At 45.4% G+C, this 23,954-nt stretch overlaps 1 protein-coding gene across 19 annotated transcripts in view; it reads left to right on the plus strand.

Moving 5' to 3' along the window:
• Nucleotides 1–23,954, plus strand: part of KDM2B (lysine demethylase 2B) — a 110,314-nt gene that overhangs the window by 18,134 nt on the left and 68,226 nt on the right. For 12 of the 19 annotated variants that reach the window (XM_048073805.2, XM_066978983.1, XM_066978984.1 and 9 more), the window contains exons 5-8: nt 7,741–7,919; nt 10,755–10,861; nt 19,927–20,020; nt 20,915–21,068. In XM_048073805.2, coding sequence (XP_047929762.2) covers nt 7,741–7,919; nt 10,755–10,861; nt 19,927–20,020; nt 20,915–21,068 — 534 coding nt within the window. Of the gene's footprint in view, nt 1–7,740; nt 7,920–10,754; nt 10,862–16,452; nt 16,599–18,098; nt 18,204–18,661; nt 18,885–18,927; nt 19,150–19,226; nt 19,499–19,926; nt 20,021–20,914; nt 21,069–23,954 lie in introns of those variants that run through there. The other 7 variants (XM_066978989.1, XM_013173318.3, XM_066978986.1 and 4 more) reach the window with 7 other exon arrangements.

Genomic DNA, 23,954 nt, shown 5'->3' on the forward strand with positions numbered 1-23,954 from the left:
TGTTGGATTTCTTTCAAAGCACATAAATTCCATAGAAAGTTACTGAGCCTTTGGTCTCAACTTTTTTTTCTGAAATCTCACAACAATCACATTATGAACAGAAAGTATCAGCTTGGGCACCTACAAGTCACAAGGAAATAATGACATTTGGTAGCCTAGATTCTTAAATTTCGCTTTGAAAACTCTAGCCTGTGGCAATAATAGGGAGGAAAAAAAAATAGTGATTTTTTTGTTTGCTCTTTGTACTTACTTGAGCACAGGTGTCCTTTTTTAAATTTCATCAGACTTCCAAAGAAACATTGCCATTACTTGTTGGCATTTTGTTTTGCTTTATTTTCATTGTTTAAAAAATGCGGATACCAGCTGTTACTTAGTTTGATAATGTTTATGACCAGCATGTTAGCACCCATGTATAATGTGCATGGACAAAACACTCTTCTTGTACAGTAGCTTTGCTTTAAAGAACAAACACTTGAAACTGCACAGTTGGAATAATAGTTATAACGAGACACCTACCTGATATGAAAGAGATCCTGCATATTCTCTCAACCTGAAACAATGGATTCATTTCAGCAGTTGGAATTTGTGAAACGGCTTTGAGCCAAGGATACAAAGGGAGAAGAGGAATTACTGGCCTGCTTAGGAACTTGAGACAACTCTTGAAAGAAGAAAACCTCTGTTGTAATTTAATAACAACTAGGCTTTATAATTTAGTTGTCTAAGGTGGATCTGATTACCAGTTCTGAAGGACATAATGTCATTGTCATCTCTTCATAAGTTGACTTAAAATTTGACAGTCATAGGCCCTCCTAACATCTCCTTAAACATCTACCCCATCTGCACTAAATGTTTGAGTGTGGTTCTGCAGGCTCCTTGTTTTCACTCATGCCATGCTGGTGTGTTGTGATGCTAGCAAATGCACGGGGCTACTTAAAGAACAAGTGCACAGCAGTAGCTAGTTAAGTATTGAGTATTTTTACTTTATTCCAAAAATTTTGCACACTTGCAGTTTTTAGATCTGCATTGTATCTTCATGTCCTTTTGTATTTGAGACTTTGTGCCTTTTTTTCTTTCTTTCTTTCATATTCTCCTACTCCCTTGTTTTAAAGGCTCCTAGAAATTCAGAGAACTTAACCTTGTGGTCCATTTCTGTTCTGTAACTACAGCCAGTCTTCCAGCCTGTCAACCATGTCTCAAAGATACTCCCAGCCAGGGCTGATGATGAGACTCAGATGCTGTTCTTTTTCCCTGGCTGCTAGTCATGTAAAGTCACAAAACTTCGTAGAAACTCTCCAGAAGGGTCTTAATACCACTATATATAAAAAAAATTTAAGTTAGCTGAAGAACTGCTTTTGGGGAGTAACAGGTATATGAATTGGTAAGTGTTGGGGCAGCACAATAGATATTAACAGTTTTTCTTCAGACTGATTCTGAATGGCTCACCGCTCACGAAGTGCACGTGCCCAGAAGAGGCAGCTGTGCAGCCTGATATTTTCCAGGCCTCTCTCGTGTCAGCTTCTTCCACCAGCGGTGCTTCTGGGCCACAGCTGGGGAGGTGTCTGTCGTGGATGGGCAGAAGAGAAAAAGCATATTTCTGTAGCTGTATGTGCCTGGATCTCCAGACACACCTGTGTGAATGCTTTATGCCAATAGCACTAAGGAACAAGTGGTTAACCTCAGCTGAGCAAGGAGAGAGGTAATGGCCTTACGCAGCAAGCTGTTTGAAAGCAAGGGCTTCTGTGGTGGCAGCTGACCATCGCTGGCCTTTGCCATCCCTAGATTCAGAAACCGAATGCAATTGTTTGCTTTAGCCTTGGATGTCCAAAGCCAGAGAATTCCATTTTTTCATTTTGATTTTGTTTTTATATTATGCTTTGTGGGCAACATATCTTACAAAGAAAGGAGCACCGAGTAGTTCTGGAAGCCGTGACCCAAGTAAAGGAGAGAAAAAGAGGAAGCACACTCATACGGCGCCTAAATATAAACCAGTGCTCCTGGGTTCTGCAGCATACACCGCCTCATCTCTCTCTAGGCTGGAGCAGTCCCCTTGTAGGCGTAGCTTTGTGGGCCGGAATCTCTCTTCGTCTCCAAAGCTGGGCTTGCAATCCAGGCTAGTGACAAAAGGGGTGATTTCAACACATGCTGAGGATTTTAAGGAGGCGGGGGGAAGACTTTCAGTTATTGTGATCGCTGAGCTGAAGAGGTTAAAGTTGTGACCAGAGCGGTCACTTCTGTAGGATCAGCAGCATTGTTGTGTGGAATTCACCGTGCACAGCCAGGCTTTGTGTCAGTGGGAACAGTGCAAGTACAGGACTTAGGCTGTTCATGGGGTGGTCTAACAACTCACGTAAACTTTTTTTTTTTAAATTAACTCACTAAGGGTTTGTTAATAGAATTTAAAATATAAGTACAGGAGTAGCAAAGAACATGCAATCAGTCACGTATTTTGGTATTAATATCTGGTGTAGACCGAACCGGACCATTATGCTTATGTGGATGGAAAATGTTTGGTTCCCTTCATTTAGTTGCTTTGTTCTCCTCACAAGCTGTGTTGAAAGGCTTTGGTACTTTTAACTTGTATAAGGATCCAAGGAAAGCTGAAAGCAGCAAAGCTCTTAATTGTGATAAAAATTTGTGCGCTGAGGTATGGCAGTAACAAGCGAACACGACAAAGCTCTGAAAAGTGTTTCAGAGAGCCTTCTTCTGGCCCAAGGAGATGATGCACAAGGTGGGACCTAATAGATCACACCCATATTTGTTTTCTGTGATTCTGTCAGCTCTTTAAAGACCTGACTGTGTAGGCTTTGATCTCCAAGACCAAGGGTGAGAGGAAAACCAAGCCTCTGCACGTCCCTTTGCTTTCCTGTCACCAGCAATGACAGAGATCAATGTACTTGGCTGCCAGCAGTACCAGTAGGATTTGACAGGTGGGTTTTCTTTGTTTATTTGGGGATCCATTTGCTTTTTGAGGGACACAAACATGTTAGTCAAACTCAGCAATGTCATCTCTGAACTATTCCTCCCTCTAATCCCTGCTTTCTCAGGTCTAGGAAGAATTAAGCTGCTGCCATCTGGGTGCAACTGGCAACTGCATGAAGCCATGCTGGGTTCCCTTCTGGGCAGAATTCAAGTTAGAAACTGGACTTCAGAGTTTCTGAATATATTTTTTTCCATCCAGTGAAGGTTACATTAGGGATTTTCCCACAGTCTGAGGTATCTACCAAAGTTGTTGAAAACTGAAGTGGTTTGCAGCAGCTCGGAGGGAGCCCTTTAGGACCTCCTAGGTTTCACTGGCACCCACTGACACTGAAGTGGGACAGCTCACATAAAAAGCAGAGATCTCAATTCCAGTGGCATATTGCAGACTTTCAGAGGCTATCGCTCGATTTAACACACGGGCTTCATGCCTCTTAAACAGCATATTGTTTGGAAGGCGATCTCCAGCCTGTGGTGCCAGGAGGGGATATTGGGCTGCGGTTTGGTGTCGCCATCCCATTCCCACAGTAGACGGCAGTGCCGGCCGCGCATCCCGCACCCTGGGCGTGGAGCTGTGCTGGGAAGCTGGCAGGGAGCTGACCCCGCTTACCAAAAGCTATTTGAGCCTCATCAGCTCCTTGAGTTCCAGTGAACAGTTTGTATCGTGAAACTGGGACCTGGGGCAGAGCGGTTACAACCCCCCCAGCGTGTCTGGCAGGCTGAAGATAGAAACTTGTCCCTTGAATTCCTGTGCTGTGCCCCTGCCAGACCATTGTGGTGTCAGCTAGGTCAGCATCTAGCTTCTGCTGCTGCTGCCCGGCACGTGCCCCGGTACAGCATCTCTATCCCCTGTGCTGCCCATTGGCACTGCATCTAACAACACATTTTTTTTTGGCCTTGCCAATTAAACAAGTCTAAATCGGTGTCCTGCTCTTCTCTTCCTTCACTCCCTACTTGCTGGCCCGGGCTTTGCTCTTTTGTGCAATGAGGTGCTTCACAAAGCTGAACCGGTAGAAACCTAACCCAGCTGTCTTCCTCCCTCACAGAGAGGGGGAGAAACTTCCAATTTTTTTCTTTTTCCCTCTGGTTTAGCTCCCAGCACTAAATGGTGCTGGGCTAAAACATGATGGGTGCAGCCACCTGCCTCGGTGGGGAGCTTCCCCCGAGTGCCTGCAGTGAGCCTTGATCCCCAGTGAGGGCTTCTGGGCACAGAGTAAACAAAAAGATGGCATTTGATGCTCCCTTCTATGTTTTTTTTATTGTTGTTGTTCTCAGAAATAAAAATGAAATATTATAACACTGGCCTATGTTTAGCATGTCCGCTGACTTGCCATTTTGGAAGTCGAACCGTCTCTATTTTTAGAGCTGAGCTTCCTGTTTGATCTCCCTTTAAGTTTGTCCTTTGCCTAACACAGTAAACCTCTCTTTATAAAGAGAAAAAATGTCAGCTAAACTGGGATAGTTTTGCTAAAACAGTCATGTTGGTGTCCAGAAATAAACAGCAGTAAATCCACTTTGAATGAATGTTATAATAAAAATTAAATCTCTTTAAAGTATGGTGTCCCGAGCCCTCACGGGGTGCGCTGGGTGGGAGGATGGAGCTGGGGGCGCAGGGCAGCTGTGTGCAAGCCTCCAAGCTGGATCCTTATTTCCCTTTGTTCTTCTGTGCCCTCTGGTGGATCTCAGAGCCCTGGTATGTGTTTCTTTTAACTTAATTTGTGTTTATGCTGGTTCTGAAATGGGGGGAAGGCCGATAATAGCTCCGTTCGAGCAAGGGCTCCCTGCTCTGCCTCTGTCCCTTCCAGCTAGCAGGAACATCCATCACAGGTGGTCTCCTGTGCACTGCAGGAGAATCCATGCCCTCCAGCTCCAGAGGCATTAACCGGCATGCAAGTCAAAGCCCCAGTCTTTAGGTACAATTAACCCACTCATGAAGCTTGCAGATTTCCTAGGGCTCTGTCCCTCAGCGTTCAAGGTTGGCTCCTGGTTGTAGACAACAAACTGTGTCTCTTAATTCTGTCACAAAGGGTTAAAATAATTGATGAAACCTAGTTCTGGAGTAGCTCTTCCCAATTGATTTTACTTCCCAGCTTGCACCCCTGCAACTGATTCTTCTCTCACCTGCCTGCTTTGGTCTGTGCCTCTTGTCAAAGATGGCACCTAGCTTGTCTCTTGGTTACTGGCTGTGATCCTCTGGGATTCACTTGTGCTTGATGAGTAAGCTGCTTTAGGGGAGGAAGATGTTTCCTCTCTAGGCAGTAAATCCACTCTAGTGAACCCTAGCATTGCCACTTCAACTCTGAGTCACATCAGCTGCAGCAGCGGAAACGCCACCCCTTAATCCCACACCATCCGGATGCTCCCCAGTCAAGAGTTATATGGGAAGAAAAACCCCGGAGAGCCAAAGATGGGGCACTGGAGCTTCCCATGGCAGCAGCAAGAGGTGCTCTTTGCCAGCTGTGGATCCGCGTGCAGTGAGTGACGTGCTGATGTGAGGAATACAGCCCCTGTAAGCAGCTGTAGGCTGCCAGGGTTGCTGAGCTGCTGGGACTCCGTGGGCAGTATCAGGCCTGGTGTAGTCAGGATATTTGGGAAATGGCTTACAGAGATTGTGCATCATGTAAAATGCATGCAGACTGTCAGAAATCCAGCCCGAACTGAGATCTCGCAGCCTCTGTGTGCTCCTTTCCCTTGTTCTTCACCTGCCTCCCCTTCTGGACGATATTTAACCTTCTCCTGGGGGTAGGAAATAGAAGAAATAGAAACGTCTGAATATTTTCAGGAGCGAAAAAGCTGGTGGTAAGCCAGAACCGCTGGGAAGTGGGCAGCGAGCGTGAGGTTGCTAACCTGTAATTACAGGTCTCAAATTTTGCAAGCGGTGCTCCAGGAATCATTATGCACGAGCTTGTTTGATAGTACTGCGGCTTAAGAGAAAAACATCCCCTCAAATTGCTCTTTAATTCGGAAGTCAAGAGACTACCAATTCAAACCTTAGCTCTTCTGCTCGTAATTGATAATCGGGTACATTTAACGAACCTGTTATTGAGCCGGGCCCCGTATTTTTAATTCATCAGGTAACTGCTGATTTTTCTTTCGGAAAGGATAATTGAGAGGCTGTACAAGGTCGTCTCCAGCAAGGCTGAGATCAAACCTGCACTGTACTATGGCAGATCCCAGACTCTGCCATGCAGCCTTTCAAATACAATTTTTCAGTACCGGTGTGCTTAACCCCTCTGGGCTGTAGCCCCTGCTTTAATCCTGCTTTAATTCCCTGGCCATGGAAGCGAGGAATCAGGCTGTGTCTAATTCAGGGACTGTTTAACGGGGCTTTGCCGCAGTTGATAATTTATTGAGTAGAAAACAGACTTTCTCCCTAGGTAGTAGAGCTAGCAGTTAAAAAACAAACAAAACTCAACCAACAAACAAAAACTAGATTTAATGTGCATTGTTTCAAACACGCAAGTACCAAATGTAAGGATTCTTGTGCTTTTTCAGACATAACAAAACTTTCTCCCCATCCTGCCTCAAGGTGGCAACACGACGTACAGTCCTGAGCTCAGACCGAGGAATCAAATCCCCGTGCAGCGGTGTTGCAGCAGGGTTTGAGTGACGGGCCAGTGGGGCTCTTCCAGATTTAGGCTGTGTAAATTTTTCTTTTTGATTATAAAGCTTTATGGTCTTGAGTTCCTTTCCAGAATCGTTATCACATCTGTCACTGTCGTTGCTATCAGTGGCTAAGGATGGTTTTAATGGAGTGATGAAATCCAAGCTCTCATTCTTGCTGAAATACTGTTCCCCAGCACGCAATAGGCCAGGTGCTGTAACTGTTAATAATTCCCTCTGACGGCATAATGTAGCCCCCTCATTTTGTTTTAACACTATTTATTTAGAGTTATTTCTTCAACAATGAAAATTGTTTTGGAGTGATTTTTTTGGAAGTGGTGTGAGTTTGTTTGCTGGTATCCTTCTCTCCTGGAACTGAGGCGTGTCTCTCGTAGGCTGCCTTTTGCTCACACGTGAATGAACTGCTAATTAGGATGGTGAAATTTCTGAGAGAGGTGAAACCTTCCAGTTGGCCGAAGAGAAGATTGTGGATTAATCTGTGTAAAGCTGAAGGCTCGCCTAAAACTGCTGTTCAACATTCTGGTGCTAATGAGACTTGTATGTCTGCCACTCGAGAAGCTGGAAGTATGTCCTGTAGTTTTTGTCTGGAGATCCAAAGTGGGGGCTCTGTCTTGCAAGGCATTTACTGCTTTCATCTCCACTAACAACAACTGGAATTGAGAATATTCGGCAATCTGTATGAGGTGTTCAGCAGTTTATAGCATCCAGTTATGCAAGGTAGTTTGCTCTTTATGGATAATTTTTGTACATGAGCAAAAGCATCTCGAGAGGCATATGGATGTTTAGAAAATTGCAGAGTATGACTTGGAGAGCTATTTGTCTTGCATGCCCCCTGCTACCATTTTGTATCAGTTCTTCATAGATTTTAATGTACTTCTGCTCATGCCATCTATGTAAAGGAGGGAACTACTCTCTCCACCTCTCTGAAGCAGACACACCGGGTGACTTGCTCAGTGTCATACTCAGCACGCAGCCTGGTTCCAGGTTAGTTCCCTGCTGACTGTTTGAGCTGCTCAGGACCTGTGGAGGGCCTGATGCTGGTCTCGTCCTCTAATAGCAGCTGCCCTGCAGTTGTTGAGAATTTACCCACTGAAAGCGAAGCAAAGACAAATGTTCATGAGTGTTTCTGTGCGTTTGCAGGAAGCCGACGGATAGTGGATGTGATGGATGTGAACACGCAGAAGGGTGTGGAAATGAGCATGTCTCAATTTGTGAGGTACTATGAAACACCGGAGGCCCAGCGCGAAAAACTCTACAACGTCATCAGCCTGGAGTTCAGTCACACGAAGCTGGAGAACATCGTCAAGCGCCCCAATGTGGTAAGGGATCCTGTGGGGACAGTGTTTGTTTTCAGCTTCTTCCCAATCACCAGCTGCTTTGTAAGAAATAAAGCATGGAGTTGTGGGATGCGCACTTGAGACAAAGTGATGTGAAGCACCTGCAACTCTTGTCCGTTCAGGATCACGTTTTTACCTAACTAGAAAGCTGGTCTCCTTGACAGTGGAACTTAAATTACAGGAATTAGGTACCTGATGAGCTCTTAATCATGAAATTTGTACAGATACACAGTTCTTGTGGAGGTATTTAGGGGAATTGCAAAATTAAATACTTGTCTATTGTCTTTTGGTGTTCATGTGCAAATGTAGCCTAATCCAAAATAACAGTAGAACTTTTTTTTTTTTAATGTAAAATATAAAGCTAGGAATTTTATTTGTGTGCATTTTAGAAAGGTGGAGGGCTCTTGTGACTTTATTACCCGATGGAGTCACCGGCAGTGAAACCATGATTTTATTAATACAGATCATTTCATTTATCACTAAAACATAGCCATGTGTGGGTGAGGATGAGAGTGTCAGCTCAGTAGTACACAGTGATGCAGTGGAGGAATTGGCGTTGGAGGTTTCAAAGCGTCTTCTCAGGACACTTGGCAGAGAATTTGGATATCGGTCCTGGTTGTTCAGAGGACAAAGGAACTTCTCAAAGCAGAATGAGTGCTGCTCCTTCCCTCTCAATCTGCTCCTAGGACTGGACAATCAAGGTGCTGCTGGGTTTGAAACTGTACCTCTATGATGCTTTTTTTTCAAACACTTTTCTCATTCCTAAATGCTACTCTAGTTACACCAGCAGTTTTTTCACTGGGGACATCTCTCGCCTGTGCAGACAATATAAACACCACACTTATGCCTGAACAAGTCAAAAATAGATGGCAGCTCTAATCACTGATTTCTGGAAGTAATTCTTAAGTAGGCTTTTGTGTTCTGTTACACACATATCACAACTTGAATATTAAGCACATATTTAGAAGTTTGGGCAGGTTTTTGCTGTCATTCAGACACCAGTGGGCAGTTTGGAGGTGCTCTGGGGAGTTTATGGTGTTGAGCTGATCCTAGTTTTTCCAAGCACATCATGCTCACTGAGCTTTTAAAACATCTGTGCAAATTTCCTGGGTGTTCAGGACTGAAAAATGCAATTAGGTACCTGTTACCACGTGCAAATGAATATTTCATGTCTATTTAATGTGGCCTGAGTGCACAGTGGTTTGTAAAAGCAGCAATATTTGGATCTTGCTGAAAGAGATTTGCATCTTTGCTAGGTACTGAAGTGAGGGATAGAAGAGAGGGTGCCGGAGGCTGTGAGGAAGTTCAGTATGCAAGGTCAGATACTAACCAAATGCTACCTTGGTAGGAGCGGATCCCTTGAATGCTGCAGGGCTCTTTCAGCCCACGTAAGGCAGAAATACTTGATTCATGTTCCCTATTGTGTAAAAGACTGTGGGTTGCAGTTCAGGATGTGGGAATTATTTCAGAATCTGGGCAGTAACCATCAATTTTGTTTTCACATACAACCGTGATATTAATGGAATTGGTACTACTTCTACTGACAGCACGATCTCCCTTTGCCTCTTCACAAAGTACTGTCTGTTATCAACAGTACCAGGTGCAGATGGACAAATAGATGAAAGCCAGCCCCAGCCTGCAAGAATTTACCGTGCTGGCTGCAGTATCATGAAAATGCTCTGGGGATACAAGCCATTGGGCTGGCTCTTACAAACAGCATCCTTGCGATAATCTGGGCCTTTTAAAAGGCTGAGCAGTCAGGATGGTAAGTCGGGTGCTGCCCATGACAGAGTTGGACTTCTCAGTTCTTGCTGCACACAGGCAGAGGACGGCTTTGTGACCAACACCTAGGATAGGACTTACATCCTCGTTGACCCACACATGGAGATTAATTTGCACATCTAAAGTTTTGGAGCTGGCTCAGGATGTACAGCCACGCTGTGGCCAAATGCAGCACTGCACCTGCCTGGCTGGACTTCTCTACTTCACTGGAGTTTCCCGGTTTGAAACCTGGCACATGTGATCCACTTGCATAACCAGAAGGGAGTGTTATGGATACCTAGCACAAGCTCCATCGTTAAACAGACCAAAGAATGAGTCTCAGGCTTGTCCTTGCCGTGGCTGCGATGGACAGAGCGAGCAGTTGATGCTCTGGCACCCAAAGGAGATTTGTTTCAATGTCCCTGAACAATCTTCAGTTTCCATCTCCTCTTCATCTTGCTGGCAGTGTCTTTCTTACAGCTCAGCAATCACTGTTTTCTCCTGCACATGTTTCTTAAAAGTTTGGCTCTTGGACAAGAACTTTGATGAATTTTATTCCAAAGTAGAACAATGAAGGAGATGCGTGGTAGGCGATAATGTAATTACCCAAATCAAAATTAGGCCAGAACAATGGGGTTAACGTTCCTTGAAATGTAAGGCATCAGAGCAATGTAATCTCTTTTCTGTTTATATTTTAATGTTCATAAACGCAGTTTCTAGGATACTGGCTACAAAAATGTATTTGAATACAGACTGCAGGTGATGCTGCAAGAGGTGTGTGGTGCTCACAGGTGCCCAGAGGCCAGAATTTGCACCCAAGTAAATCAGCTGCAAAGCCCTCCTTACTCTAGGCTGCACAGGGCTGAGTTACAGTGATGAAGTGCTGCTCCCGAACAAACTGGGTCCCAAGGACTCTCACTGCAACGGTGAGGTCCTTGCTGTCTGTGGGCGTCTGCCAGCTGCTGATCTGCTGCTGTTGCTGTTGAAGTTTTAGCCAACAGGAGTATATCTGCCATGTGTTCAGTGACTAACACTTGATTTTGGTGGGGCTTTCAGGTGGACTTAGTCGACTGGGTGGATAATATGTGGCCGCAGCATTTGAAGGAGAGACAGACGGATGCTACCAATGCTATTTCAGAGATGAAATACCCAAAAGTGAAAAAGTAAGTTTTCTAAAGTCTTTGAAATGCTTTCCTCTTGACCTCCTTGTTTAATTCCATTTGAACTTAAAAGCTGGTAGGAGAGGAAATAATGATTTATTTATTTTTTTTCAGTGAGCAGGAAGGGGGATTGATATGGTTGACCTGCTTGAGCTGTGTAATACTGATAGACTGCTCCAGCTTTGAAGGAGAACAGTTTTGTATTTGAGAACTTTATAATGGATACATCATGTTCTTAAAGCCTGTGGTGAAGTTCTTTAGGAACAGAATATTCTATTTTTTCTCTGTATTAATTTTAAAAGTTCTCAACACATTTTAGTCTAAATTTTTTAATTGAGAAGTAATCTACAGTTTTAATACTTTTTTAATCAAATCCCTTCAAAAAGTGCCTTTATTTCTTTATTTCTCAGTTTTGAGCAATTGTTTTGAAACGGCAGGCTATCTCTGTTCTGAAATAATAATGATGTGAGGGGTGGTCAAACACTGGAACAGGCTTCCTAGCGAGGTGGTTGGTGCCCCATGTCTGTCAGTGTTCAAGAGGCTTTTGGATAATGCCCTTAATAGTACGCTTTAACTTTTGTTTAGCCCTGAAGTGGTCGGGCAGATGTACAGGATGATCTACAAAGGTCCCTTCCAACTGAACTGTTATGTTTTATTCTCAAAAAGTGCTCCCTAAAGATATCACTTCATGGGATGCAGATGTGCCATACAACTCTCACAATATGATTCAAAGTCCTTCCTCTGTGGGCTGGGTTCAGATCCTTCCCAGGTTCTAACTTACTAACGGCTGAAAAGTTACTAGCCGAGAGATGTTTTGCAAAATGACCTTGCAGTCCATTTTGAATAGGTGCGGATCTCCCCCCAGCTTTGTCACTGCCATTCATAGGGGCTGTAGGGTAAACAGGGTTTGCTGCTAATAATATAATAGCTGTTGACCCGTATGGCCAATGAACAGCATTTAATCCTGGAAGCCCTAAGCTGACTTCACTGCTGTTTCTGGTTTAGATGCCTTTTCTATTGGCCAGACCTAATGCTGGCAGCATCCCAGGCTCTGTTGTTGAACCGACCTCTCGCGTTTTGCAAATCGCTTAGAACTGTTTCCAAACTGTAATGTCTAAAATAGATTGATATCAACATATACAAAAGAGTGTGCAGTCACAAAGTGATACACAGCATTTAGTCTCTTACTCTAAAAATAAATGTTCTGGAAGGTGCAGGTCTCCATAACAGAAGGGGCTCTGTGGCAAGCACTGGAGGGATGCCTTGTCCTGTGATGTGATCAGCACCCCTGATTTTGGTGGAAGTCAAAGGTACTCTATCCTGAAAAAGTAAACTACTTGTTAGGGTAACTAGATAGGGATAGGAGTGCCAAATTTCATGCATGCATTTGGAAATGTCCTAAGTGACTTTCCTAAGGTCACACAATCAGTCAGTGTCAGAGCAGAAAATAGAACCCAGGCAACTTGCTTCCCAAGTGGTTAGTCTACTAAATAACATGCTTTGTTTATAATAGGCTAAAACTAAGAAACAGAATCATGATTCAGGGCTTCAGGATTCCTGGACTGTACAAGGCAAGAACTAAGGAAAACTGTCCCTTTCCTAGTACAGGCATTCTCCAGATGCTGACAAAAAATGCAGCAAGTAAACAAAACAAGGCAGAGATGCTCTAAAGGATAAGGTAACAACATGACTAACAGAATTTAGCAGAAAAAGCAGAGTATATTCTTGCAGTTCACTACTTGCATCATGAAATGCCAGATGGTAGGTTTCAAAGAGGGATTTTAGAGAAGTAGCAATTCAACAGATTCTGACATGGAGCTTTTCCCATTTGTGGGGGATGGCCTGGTAGAAAGGAAGGGATGCCTGATAAAGAAGCAGACACATAGCCATTGAGGTTGCTGTCAACTGGCAAAGTGAAGGTGGAGTTTGACAGCTTGATAAACTAGTAGATGTGATAGGTAAAGGGAAGCTAATCAGTGAAAGACTAAGTGCTTGAAATGTAAAAACAGTTTGTTGTGGGTGAAAGGAGTTCCTGTGAGTGAGGATTAAAGGCAAGGGTGATGCAGCTGGAGTGAGGGTGTATGAGGATGATGCTAGATGACGATTACTAGCATCATCTAGCATAAAGGCTAGAGAGATGATTTCCAGCACTGGTGGCACAAAACTCTCATTGGTCTGAAGAAGCAGCAACAAAGATAAAATTGAAAACAAACCTTGATAGTCCAGGAACATGAGAGAAGTTGTCCTGGATCAGGACAAAGTTGCTTGGTGCTTGGTAACCTTTCTGCTGCTGCACGCTGTCGTAGCTGCTCTGAGAGAAGCGTGAGAACGGTGTGAGTATAAAATGGTGCTGCCCTTCAACAGACTTCTGAACTTCCACTGTGTGCAGTTCAGGCAGGGACTTCCTGAGGTGGAAGTGGTTTCTGTGTGCTTAGTGACTCAAGAGATTTCTCTTCCATGAACTTGCCCAGTTTAAATATGAACTCCTCAAGAGATTAGCTTTCTCCATCTCTGGAAATTTAGATTGACCCTTTTCTGTAGAGATACCAGTCCCAACTATTGCTGGGAGTACCCAGAGGGCACGAGCCCTTATTAAAGAGATTGTGTTCAATCATGGAGCTAAATGTCAGTGCTGTCACTTGTTTCATGTGACCCATTCTTTTTATGTGAATCGCCAATATTCATATTCTTTAATACGGACTGTCGTTGCTTAGGAATCGGATTGTTTTATTTCATTCTTGTTTTTAGCGTTCTCATAATACCAAGAGTTTGCAGTATGCGATACCCACCATTAACGTGTTCCCTACAAACAAAAAGCACTCCAGCGAGCGCGTTGCGGTTTTGCAGACACAGATGGCATTACCAGACATAAATGTCTGTCTTGGCTCCTGCACGTCGAGTTCCGTGCTGGGAGTGAAGTTAGAGAACGCTCCATCTGCTGCGCTGCTTCAGTTACTAGGAGCACTACACACGCTGGAGACCGCCCTGGCTTTCACTTGGACTTGCACCATTAACTTTAAAAAAAATAATAAATAAAAAATCAGGGTAATAAGGTTATACTTCTATCTGTAAGTAAATGACTACTTTCCTAATGAGAGCCTTAGAGGACTGAATTAAGTGGGGCAAGAGTTTATGTCAAAAATAGTAAAACTTTCGAAGTACTACCTCTTAAGCAATAAGACAACAGGAGAAATTAGGGGGCTGGCCAGCTGAGACGGCAATGTGACAAACTTCAAACTGATATAAGTTGGCATTGCCCCTGAAAAAAACAGTCCTGTGCCCACATTGTCCCATCCTCATCGCTAGAACATGCCGTTGTGCAGCTGCGAAGTAAACTGGACTGGGGACTGGTCTGGCTGAAAACTGACTCAGAAATAAAGAAAAATTGGTTAGTTTTCAGGCCATCCTAACCACCACATGGCTGCATAAATGCTTGTGCCAACCGAAGGGCAATGCAGAAGTGTGAAAAAATCATAGCTGTGGGATCGTGGGCAAAGCCCTTCTGCAGCTTGCGCGAGGTGCAGGGCCATGAGATAGATGTTGGGGAGCAGCGAGCTGCTCAGCGCTGCTGAGACCAGGAAGCCTGTTTGCACAGCAGAGGCAGTCAAATAGCAACTGTGCCAGGACACCATAGCTATAGAAACAGTAACAGGCATTTCTGAAAACTTGATCAAGTTTGCACTGGGGAGCAAATGAGGATGAAGCCCTGACTCACTGCAGCATGCTTTCTGCCTTCAGAATTCTTCCTATTAGAATACCTAAGCACTGCTGTAATAGGTCTTTTGTATTGCTGCTGTCCTTCAGTTAAGGATGGGGTATTTTATATGAAATATCCACCTGTTCACAGAAGGGTGCTGCTCTGATACTATATACTCTGTGTTAGCCCTGTTTTTTCCTCTGCCAGGCTGTTATTCAGCCATCCATTCCTTTCTATTCATCTCTTTACTAAGCAGGAATGGATTTAAGCAGATGCTAAAATGCTTTTCAAACTGTGGTCTAGTGGGAAGCTGAGGGTGTGCCTCTGGAGGCAGAAATCGCCCTTTGATTTGAGGGAGTCTGTAGGTCCTGCAGTGCAACCTGGCACTGTTTTATGCGTGTGTGATACTCATATGCACTTTGTGTGCCATTTTTGAATAGCTTTGGATAGAAAACTGCTCTACAGACATAATTAAGTACAAGAAAATTGGGCCAGTAAGCACAAGTTCTCAGTCAAACTTTTTAAGCTAGCAAAGTAAATAGAATTTAACGTCTTCAAGTCGATGCATTAGCCTCGAATCCTCCCTTGTATACAGCTTGGAGGACTTGCAGTGTCACGCGTATAACTGAAATAAATGCTGGCGTTGAAAATTGCTCGTGGTGAAGCTGAAGCTGAGCAGCCATGTCACAAAGATGGAGAAATGAGTTGCATTTGCACAGGCACCAGAAGGCTGTTTCCAGCTCCACGTGCTCACAGGGCAGCCAGGCCAGGTCTGCGGCGAATCGGCAGGTTGGTTCGTTTCCTCGCGCCCGCCGCTGCCTCCTCAGAAATTTAAGCTTCCAATTAAAAGAGAGGCCTCTCGGATCTTAAAGTTCAAAGGTAACCTTCCCAGCGTTAGCCGAACGCGAGCTGTAGCAGCGAGGTTTGCAGGCAGCCTGAAATGGTAGCTGGGTGCAGTTCTGCTGTTCCTCTATGCGGGCTGCTCGTGCCAAAATCTGATGGCTGGAATGTAAATAACTCCTTCCCTGCGAAGTCCCCGCGTGCAGCGGGAGGCACGCGGGGATCGTGAGCGGGCCGGGGCTTGGTGTTTCACCGGGGCTTGGGGTTTTACTGGCACCTTGGTAGGGAATGGGGCGAAGGTGGGACGAGGATGGTGCCACCGCTTCGCAAAATCTGTGGTGCAAGCTGAGGTGCATCGCAGAAAATAGGCTTTCTGTTATCTGGTGTGTTGTTTTTGTCTGGCTGACTCAGATCGTAACCCCCCTCAGGGCAGGAACCGGCTCTTTTATGTGCTTTTTGAAGTGCCTGGCGCACGCACCGAGCTTAATGATTAGTTACTACTTGATCTTGATAGGTGCTGTTTTGCTCGCTCCTCAGGCTGGAGGAGCTGCTCGCTGAGGGGGGGGACGGGGGCTGTGGGGCTTCGCTGGGCCCCAGGGAGAGCGGCCGCAGGTGGGTGCCCGCCCTGAGGGGAGACCAGGGCCCCCTTCCGTGAAGGGAGGCTGGGGCCATGAGGTGAGGGGAGGCCGGGGCCCTTGGGCCTTCCCTGCTGAGGGGAGCCCCAGGCTGAGGAGGCCGAGCGGGGGCCCGGCGGGGCTGGGGGGCGGCGCAGGCCGGCCAGCAGCAGTGTCTCCCGGGTGACAATGGTTTCTTTTGTCTGGCGGCGTAATTTGTGGCTTTCGGTTACGGGGGCCCCTGTGTGGGAGCGCTGCTGCTGCTGGGGGGGGGGGGGGGGGGGGGTCAGGCCCGTTAGGAGCGGGGCCTGCTCCTTCTCCCCCGCTTTGGCACTTGCAGCTGGCTCATGGGTGTGCGGTATTCGGTTTCAGGCTTAGGGATTTCAACCAGCCGGCGCTGCTCCTGGGAGGAAGGAAGAGTGAGCTATACTTTTCTCATTGGCCCGAACAAAAAACAGAAGCCTCTGCTGGGGTTTGGGAGTGGTTTATGGGCTGAGCTCAGTGGCAGGGGAGCCCTTGCAATGCCAGAGGGAATAGAGCCGTATGGTGCGCTGTGCCTCTTGCGAGAGACAAGGAGCTAAAGCTCAGGGTAATGCTGCCTCTGCGTGTGCTCACGCGTCTCCCCCGAGTTCATGTGCATGTGCGTTGCGCCTTTGCATTTCCCTGCCTGCGCGTGTGCCTGCGCCTGTGCGCGTCCGCATCCTGGCGTGTCTGCTGCTGTCTTTGTTTCTCTGTTTGCTTGCGGGTTCGGAGCTCTGCGTGGCGAGTGCATTGTGGGTTTGCCTGGGAGTGTGGTGGCCGCGCTCGCTCACGGAGCGCTGCCTCTGCCTTGTTTCCGCGTGCCCGGCTCTCCCCGTGTTCGCTCAGCGGTTTGTCCCCGCTTGCAGCATCCCCCTCTCTGTTTCGGGGGGTCTCTGTGTTTGTTCTTCCCTGCGAGTTCGCAGGTTACTCCATGTTCCCTCGCATCGTTTCGCTAACTAACAAATCCTCCCAGGTTTTGGGGGGAAAGCTCCCCTTTCCCTCGCACCACAAATCCTTCCTCCAAAATAACAGCACGTTAACCTGAACGATTCCAGGCTGGTGGAGAGCATAAAACAAACTCTTCAGTGGGGAAGGGAAGCTGCCCCCCCCCCAAGAGATTACAAGCAGCTGCATATTTTAAAACCCTAACTGACGCTATGCAGGGAGATAAAAGTGGAGCGTGCAGGGGCTGGATGTGGTGGCCGTTGCGAGGAAAATTAAAGTTGGGGCATCCTTCTGCGTCGCCTGTGCTTTCAGGGTGTAAGTCTGGCAAGCTGCTGTGCCCGTGTGCCGCCTGGGGTTGTGCTCCTCTCACCCACGTTACCTGCTCCGGCCCAGGGCGCTGAAGCTGCGACCTGGAGGCGCGCAGCGGGATGTAATTTCCAGATTTCTTTCAACATGGATGCTGTGTGATGGCTCTTTTTTTTTTTTTTTCTTTCTTTCTTCCCTTTTTTTTTTTTTTGGGGGGGGCGGGCTTGTGTGAGGGGAAAACCTGAAAAGTTGAGCCGTTCCCCGAATTAGCAGCTGTTAAGCGACGAGAAACCGCTCGCTGAGGTTAGAGCGGAGCGGTGTAAGATTAGCCGTGGCATGGAGCTGCGCGGGGCCCATGTGACTGCGGTGTACATTGGAAGAGGAAGCTGTAGAGGTCAATGCAAAGGCATTGTGCCAGGCTCTGGCAACGAGGGACGTTGCTGTATGGCGGAAGATCGCTTTTCAGGCTCCCCAGCCCTTCGTTAGCTTCTTGGGGCTGGACAAAAGCAGCCCTGTTAGATGAACAGCAGAAATTAAACGTGGAATGGCTCGTTTGCGGATGGAAAGGAAAACTGTTTGCTTTCCAAATGCTTTGTAGGTTTTTGTTAACCATCATATGTGGCTCTTTCACTAAACCCACCTTTATTACAGTGGAAATTGTGTTTAGAGGAGTTTCAAGAAACCAGAGGGAAAATAACAACAAGAAGTTGTGTGTTCACAGTTTTCTCTGCCATGGTGTTTTCTCACAAAACTAATTTTTAAACGCTTTGATTTGATGGGAGATAAATCCCACTATTTTCTCTTTGAATACAAACAGATCATCAGCTTCAGCTTTCTTTTATTGGCTGCTGAGGACTAAAACCTGGCTCGTGCAAGGCCATTTTCGCTTTTTAGAACGCCTTATATCAGCGGGTAATTGTAGGTAGGTAGCCCAGTCCTAGAAAATTGTTGTTAATGTGATGTATTCTACATCTGACCTTTTGCAAACTGGAAATAATTGATTCCATAAGGATTTTAATTTTTTACTGCAAAACAATGGTACTCAGCGCTGCCCGCAAACTGCGAACTTCCATGTTGTTTTTTGTTTTATTAGCAATTATTCAATCTGTGACTTTTTGCAGTTTGGCTCGAAGAAAGGCAACTTCCTTTCCCAGCTCCTTTTATTGTTTTTAATTTCTGTCTGACTTGTAATCAACAACATCTTGGTAGAGAAAAAAACATGAAAGGAGAAATAAAAAAAAAAAAATGTATTTGGGAGGGAAGGACTCATATTTTGAAATGGAGCATATTGAGAGTCTAGACAGCTTCTTGGCTGGCTGTGATTTTTGAAGCATCTGAAATACCCCAGGGGCGGAAAAAGCTCTCTTCCTGCTCCTGCAGGAGGACGGATTCCAGAGCGGGCGAGGGGCGAGCGGCGTAATTGCGCCAGGAGAGGCTTTAATTGCGAGACGGAGGCGCAGGACCTTTCGAAGCCCGCAAATCGACCGTCTTCATGACAGCATTGCGCACGGGTCCGTCAGCTGGGCTCGGGATGTGGTTGCTTAGCAGCGGGCTCTTATGTGCCCACCGCCGCGCTGATTTGCCAGCCTCCTGCAGACACATGGTAAGGTCCTTTCCAGCCTATCATCTAGAGGGACTTCTGCACGCCGCCTGCATACTGCCGAGATTCTCCCTACCTGACTGTGATGAGAAAAAGACACAGTTAAATGAAAGCTGTTTTCTTTCTCCTTTTTATTTTTTTTTCCTCCAACTCCCCTTCTGGTACTGTTTCCATAACCAAAAAAAAAAAAAAACCAACAACCAACAACCTAATAATTAATAATAATAATAAAAAAGCCATGAAACGGAGACCGGAACAAGGAAAAGAGGTTAGTGGGTTAAGTGGTGTGTGTTTCCTGCGTTTGCAAAGGTGCCTATAGTGAGAAGGGCGGCTGTGTTTCGGCCATTAGTTACAGATGGTGGCTGGAGGCTTGAGATTCGTGCAGCGAGATGAGCGCTCTTGTGTATCTTGCCAGCGATGTCGACTTTAAACCGCTCTGAAAACCTGAATCAAGACGGCATAAAAAAATAGAGGATTTGATAATACTCAGCAATGCTGCCAGCTGGTTCCTTTATGCCTTTTGATGCAGAAATGCCTAGAAACGTGAACAAAAAAGAGTTAATCTGCCAAATGAGGTTTCTGTCCCCAGATCCTTGCAGAAATGGCATTAGTGGCAAGTAGGTGATTAAACGTGTGGGAGGATTTATAAGCAAATTAGATTTTTCAAAACTTTGCTCTTTGAAGCAATTTGTGTACAACTTTTGCTGAAGGTTGTGTCTCAGTGCGAAGGAGAGCATTAAAGAGATCACCCCAGGGATAGGCAGTGGCATCAGAAATATTTCTGAACAACATAACTTTTATTATTTTTCCATTCCTTAACTCTGAAGCTTTCTTTCTAGTTGTATGAACAGCAGACTCAAACTTCAAGATGCACGTTTTTCAGCAGAAACCTAATTATAGTTACTTTGAGACAAAAAAAAAACTGTACTATAAATGCAAAAACTTGAGTGGATGGAAACAGTATCACACATGTTACCTCTGCAAATTAAGGCATGAAAAATACTGTTTCAGACTGATTCATTTTTGTCCTTCGCTCTGCTTTCAGGTACTGTTTGATGAGTGTGAAAGGATGCTTCACTGATTTTCATATTGATTTTGGTGGCACTTCAGTGTGGTATCACGTTTTCCGTGGGGGGAAGGTAGGTGAACCTTGTTTGAAATTTATTGTTATTCCTCTCTGTCTGCTATGGAGGGATGGGGTTGCTTTCTTTCATTTTTTTCTCTTTCACCTTTTTTTTTTGGCTAATCAGTTAGCAGTCTATTTCATTTACCTTTGTTGACGTGCATGGGGTTTGCTGAACTAGAAAGACACCATTCACCTTTGTGAAACAAGCAAGTGCTTTATTTGAAATATCTGATGTGTTATTTGTTGGTGGTTTTACGCTTGTTATTGCTGCATGGTTTTAGAAGCGTCTTGCAGTGAGTACATGGCTGTGTGTACCCTTGTTGGGTCAGAGTGCCCTCGTAAGTCTCCTTCTGTAGCTAGAGCTTCTCAGTTTCCTTTTAGAGATTCTGTGTTCCTTTAGTGTGCACACCATACCCGACCTGAAATAGTGCAGAATACAGAAATGTTGAAATATACAGCGTGTGTGGCTACGTTCACATCTTTGCTATTTTCGGTTGCTTTTTCCTAATTCTAGCGTAGACAGCGTATGGCGGGCACTAAAGAAAATACAGCAGATTGAACGTCTTTGTGGTACAGATTCTGGTCATCTGTGTCCAGTGAAGTTGTGCTATGCCAACGTATTGTTTTGAACTGAACGTAAACTGTGCAGGCATCTTTTGAATAAGATGCTTCATGGAAGAGAGATGACAACTGACAGTTACCTTGACATTTCCAGCCCCTGTGCTAATTGCTGCTGCTGTCTACTCTGGATTTCTGTGTACAGTACCTGGAAATCACGTGTTTTATGCAGAAAGCAGGCTCGGTGCTATGCATTCATTCCTCTAACACACGATAAACTCCTCGGAATTTTTCAGTTGCGTGTTTTTGTTGATTGTTGGTAATAGTTAAATCGTTGCTTTATTTTTAGATCTTCTGGCTGATTCCGCCTACTCTGCAGAATCTAGAACTTTATGAAGAATGGGTGCTCTCAGGAAAGCAAAGTGATATCTTTCTGGGAGACAGGGTGGAAAGATGCCAAAGAATTGAACTCAAACAAGGCTATACGTTCTTCATTCCTTCAGGTATCGTTTGTTAACTGGTTTTGGAATCACTGGAATTGTTGTGCTTGACTAACAGTTGTCTGTGAAACAATTCTTCACATCTGAACCCCATGTTGACCTCTTTATTTCCTGGGCAAAGGAAAGGCAAGGAGCTGAATGCACTTGATTTCCCAGCAATTGTCCCATTCAGACTAAGGAAGTGGATGCAGTGATCACTTGGGCTGTGCTAGGGAAAAGGAGAGGGGACTTGGGTCCCTGGGGCTGTCAGTCCCCCTCTTCTCGTCGGAGTCTTTCGTTAATGTTGTTTGTCTTCCTGGACAGGGACTTTTCTGTTTTTCTTATTCTGAGATAAAACTGGTGTTAAATATATTCAGTAACCAGAGATGTCAAGTCTCCGGCACTCTTCTGGCAAGTTTCACCTGTGGTTCACGACCCTACTTCTTTGCCTCTGTCTGTGGTGTGAGGTGGATTGAGTCCTTGATAGAGCCCGGTGGAGATTCCAGTACATGGAACAGCAGATGCTGTGCTCACTTAGGGTTGCTTTGTGGTGAAACAGCTTTATTTTGTTGTCGTAACTCTTCAGGACTTCGGTCTGATGGAGGTTGTGCTGAGTCCAGGCATCTTGCAGGAGCCCAGCCGTGCTTTGTTTGTACACTGCTGCCCACCTCAGTGGCTGCGTTGCGTGATTCAGCCTCTTCCTGCAAAGCAACCAAATGGTTGCTGCTTTGAAGGCTGGTGGCTTTAGGCCTTTATTTTGCTGCCTAAAATGGATTAAGGATGGTGCAATCTGTAACGCTCTTCATTTCAAATGATATCAGGCTTTGCTCTCTTTGAGTATTATGGGACTGCAAGTTTCTTTATAATGGTATAATACATTGCCTCTGTCTAGCGGATTTTACCAGGGAAATAAATATTGATAGCCTTTTTACATGACAGAAGGACTGGTTGGTGGTTCTTCAGCTTCTAGAATTACTCTGTGGGGATAAGATTATTATATATATTTTTTAAATTTTGGAGACAGATAGAATGCAGGTCACGGGAAGTCACTGATAATGTTCTTGCTAACTAGGGAGTGTTATTAGCATCAACCGAAGGCCACAAATTTGCATGTTTGGTAAGCATTTGGTAAGAATCAGCCTGGGATGTGACAGGCAGAATGACTTGGAGGGTGTAGGAGTTAATCCATTAAAGGAATTAGGTCTTCCCTTGAAGCAGGTCAGGATGTGCTGTTACTGTTTGATCTAGGTGTTTGAGTGTGCCTGTGCTGTTTGCTTAGATCCCGTTACTGCATCTTTGTATTTATCTTTGTTCCCTTGTGAGCAGCCTCCTACGAATAAGACTTTCTGTCTGTTAGTTTAGTCATGCTCAGCAGTTGGAACACAGCAAGTTGTGGGAGCCTGTACAGGACACAACTGTAACATGGTGGCTGGAGCGAAGTGGTTCCAAATGTGTTTTTTGACTGTGGTTTCTGTTTTCATAGGAAAGCCCAAAGTACAGAAATGCCAATACCTCAGCCATTTTAGGCTCCGTGCCACGTTTGAAAGGCATACATGAATAATTTCTCCGTAAGCACCTCACGGATTCCAGGGTTTTGTTCTGGTGTATTTTGTCAGAAAACTTTTCCACAAATCTCTTACTTATGTGAAAGGATAATATTTCCCCGTTTGTTTTAAGAGCATGGAAATGCCTAGTTAAAAGCTGTTCCAGGTCAGCAAATTGAGCATAGCCTTGTAAAACAGGTCAGTTCCTGTGACCTCTTCCCTCTGGTTTGTGAGAGTATCGCACTAGTTAATGTTTGAATGTGTTTTGTATGCACTCAGTAACCGTTGGTAGTGCTTGGCTTCTGGTGATGGGTGCCTGTAAAACCAGCGTGTCCCACACTTCCAATTGAGCCTGATAACCTCTGAACCAGCCTCAACTCGGCCGCGAGGCAAACACCTTCTAATGACAGGTCCGGTCTCAGAAAGTGTGGAGTGATTCAGCTAGTGCTCGGCTGGACTGCGAATGGAGAACGTGTCAGTGAAGGGCCTTTTTGCATGAAATCTCCCGCTGTGCTCTCATTTTCAAGTCGTTTTTGGGGGTGGTCCCAGCAATGCTATTATATCATCACAGGGTAAAGGATGAAGTCGGTAGAGAAGACTGTAACAAGACACATGGGGGAGTAAGATCATAGGCTTGTGGGAGATGGAAGGTTTCTTTGAGAATCTAGGATCAACAGTAGATCCAGTAAATCCCTGAAACTACAAAGCACTTGCACAAGAATGGGAATTATTCTTACAGAAGGCATAATTATAGCGCTCACCAGGGCCTCGGGGTATTTCCCTCTGCATCACCACCTTCATCTTTTCAGGATTAAGTTTAAACCAGTTAGTTTCTACCTATGCTGCTAACCCTGGAAAGCACCAAAAGGCACGATCACAGCTGTGGTATCAAGGAGAAAATGAGCCAGGTATTATCAGCGTAGCGAGTCGTCCTGGGTCAAAGTGCATCTGGCAGCGCTTTAGGAGTCCCTCCTAAGTATGGGGTGGAGGGAAGTGAGCTGGGATTCTGAGGGATGCTGTGTCCGGTGCCGCGTGTAGGACCCAAGCTGCACTCCTCATGGCCCCGTAGGACTTCTCCAAGCAAGTGATGCACCGTTACCAGCTCTCACCTCCCACTTTACCAGTTCCCGCTGGTGAGTCAAGGATGATCGACTGGTAAAGTCTGCAGTGAAGTGATAATTTAACTAGGAACCCGGCCTTTTCCATTAGTACAATCTAAACCGATGTCAGCATTTAATTGTCAGTTGAGAAATACACCCCTTTGTGACTTGTTGGGGTTTATGGCCAGGTGTGCGCTCAAGAGGTGAGAGCAGCTGAAGGTTCAAGAGGGGGGAGGAAGCTACAGTAACTACTCGAGTCAGCGAAT

Source organism: Anser cygnoides, chromosome 17 (genome assembly GCF_040182565.1).
Source record: "Anser cygnoides isolate HZ-2024a breed goose chromosome 17, Taihu_goose_T2T_genome, whole genome shotgun sequence".
Classification (NCBI taxonomy): domain Eukaryota; kingdom Metazoa; phylum Chordata; class Aves; order Anseriformes; family Anatidae; genus Anser; species Anser cygnoides.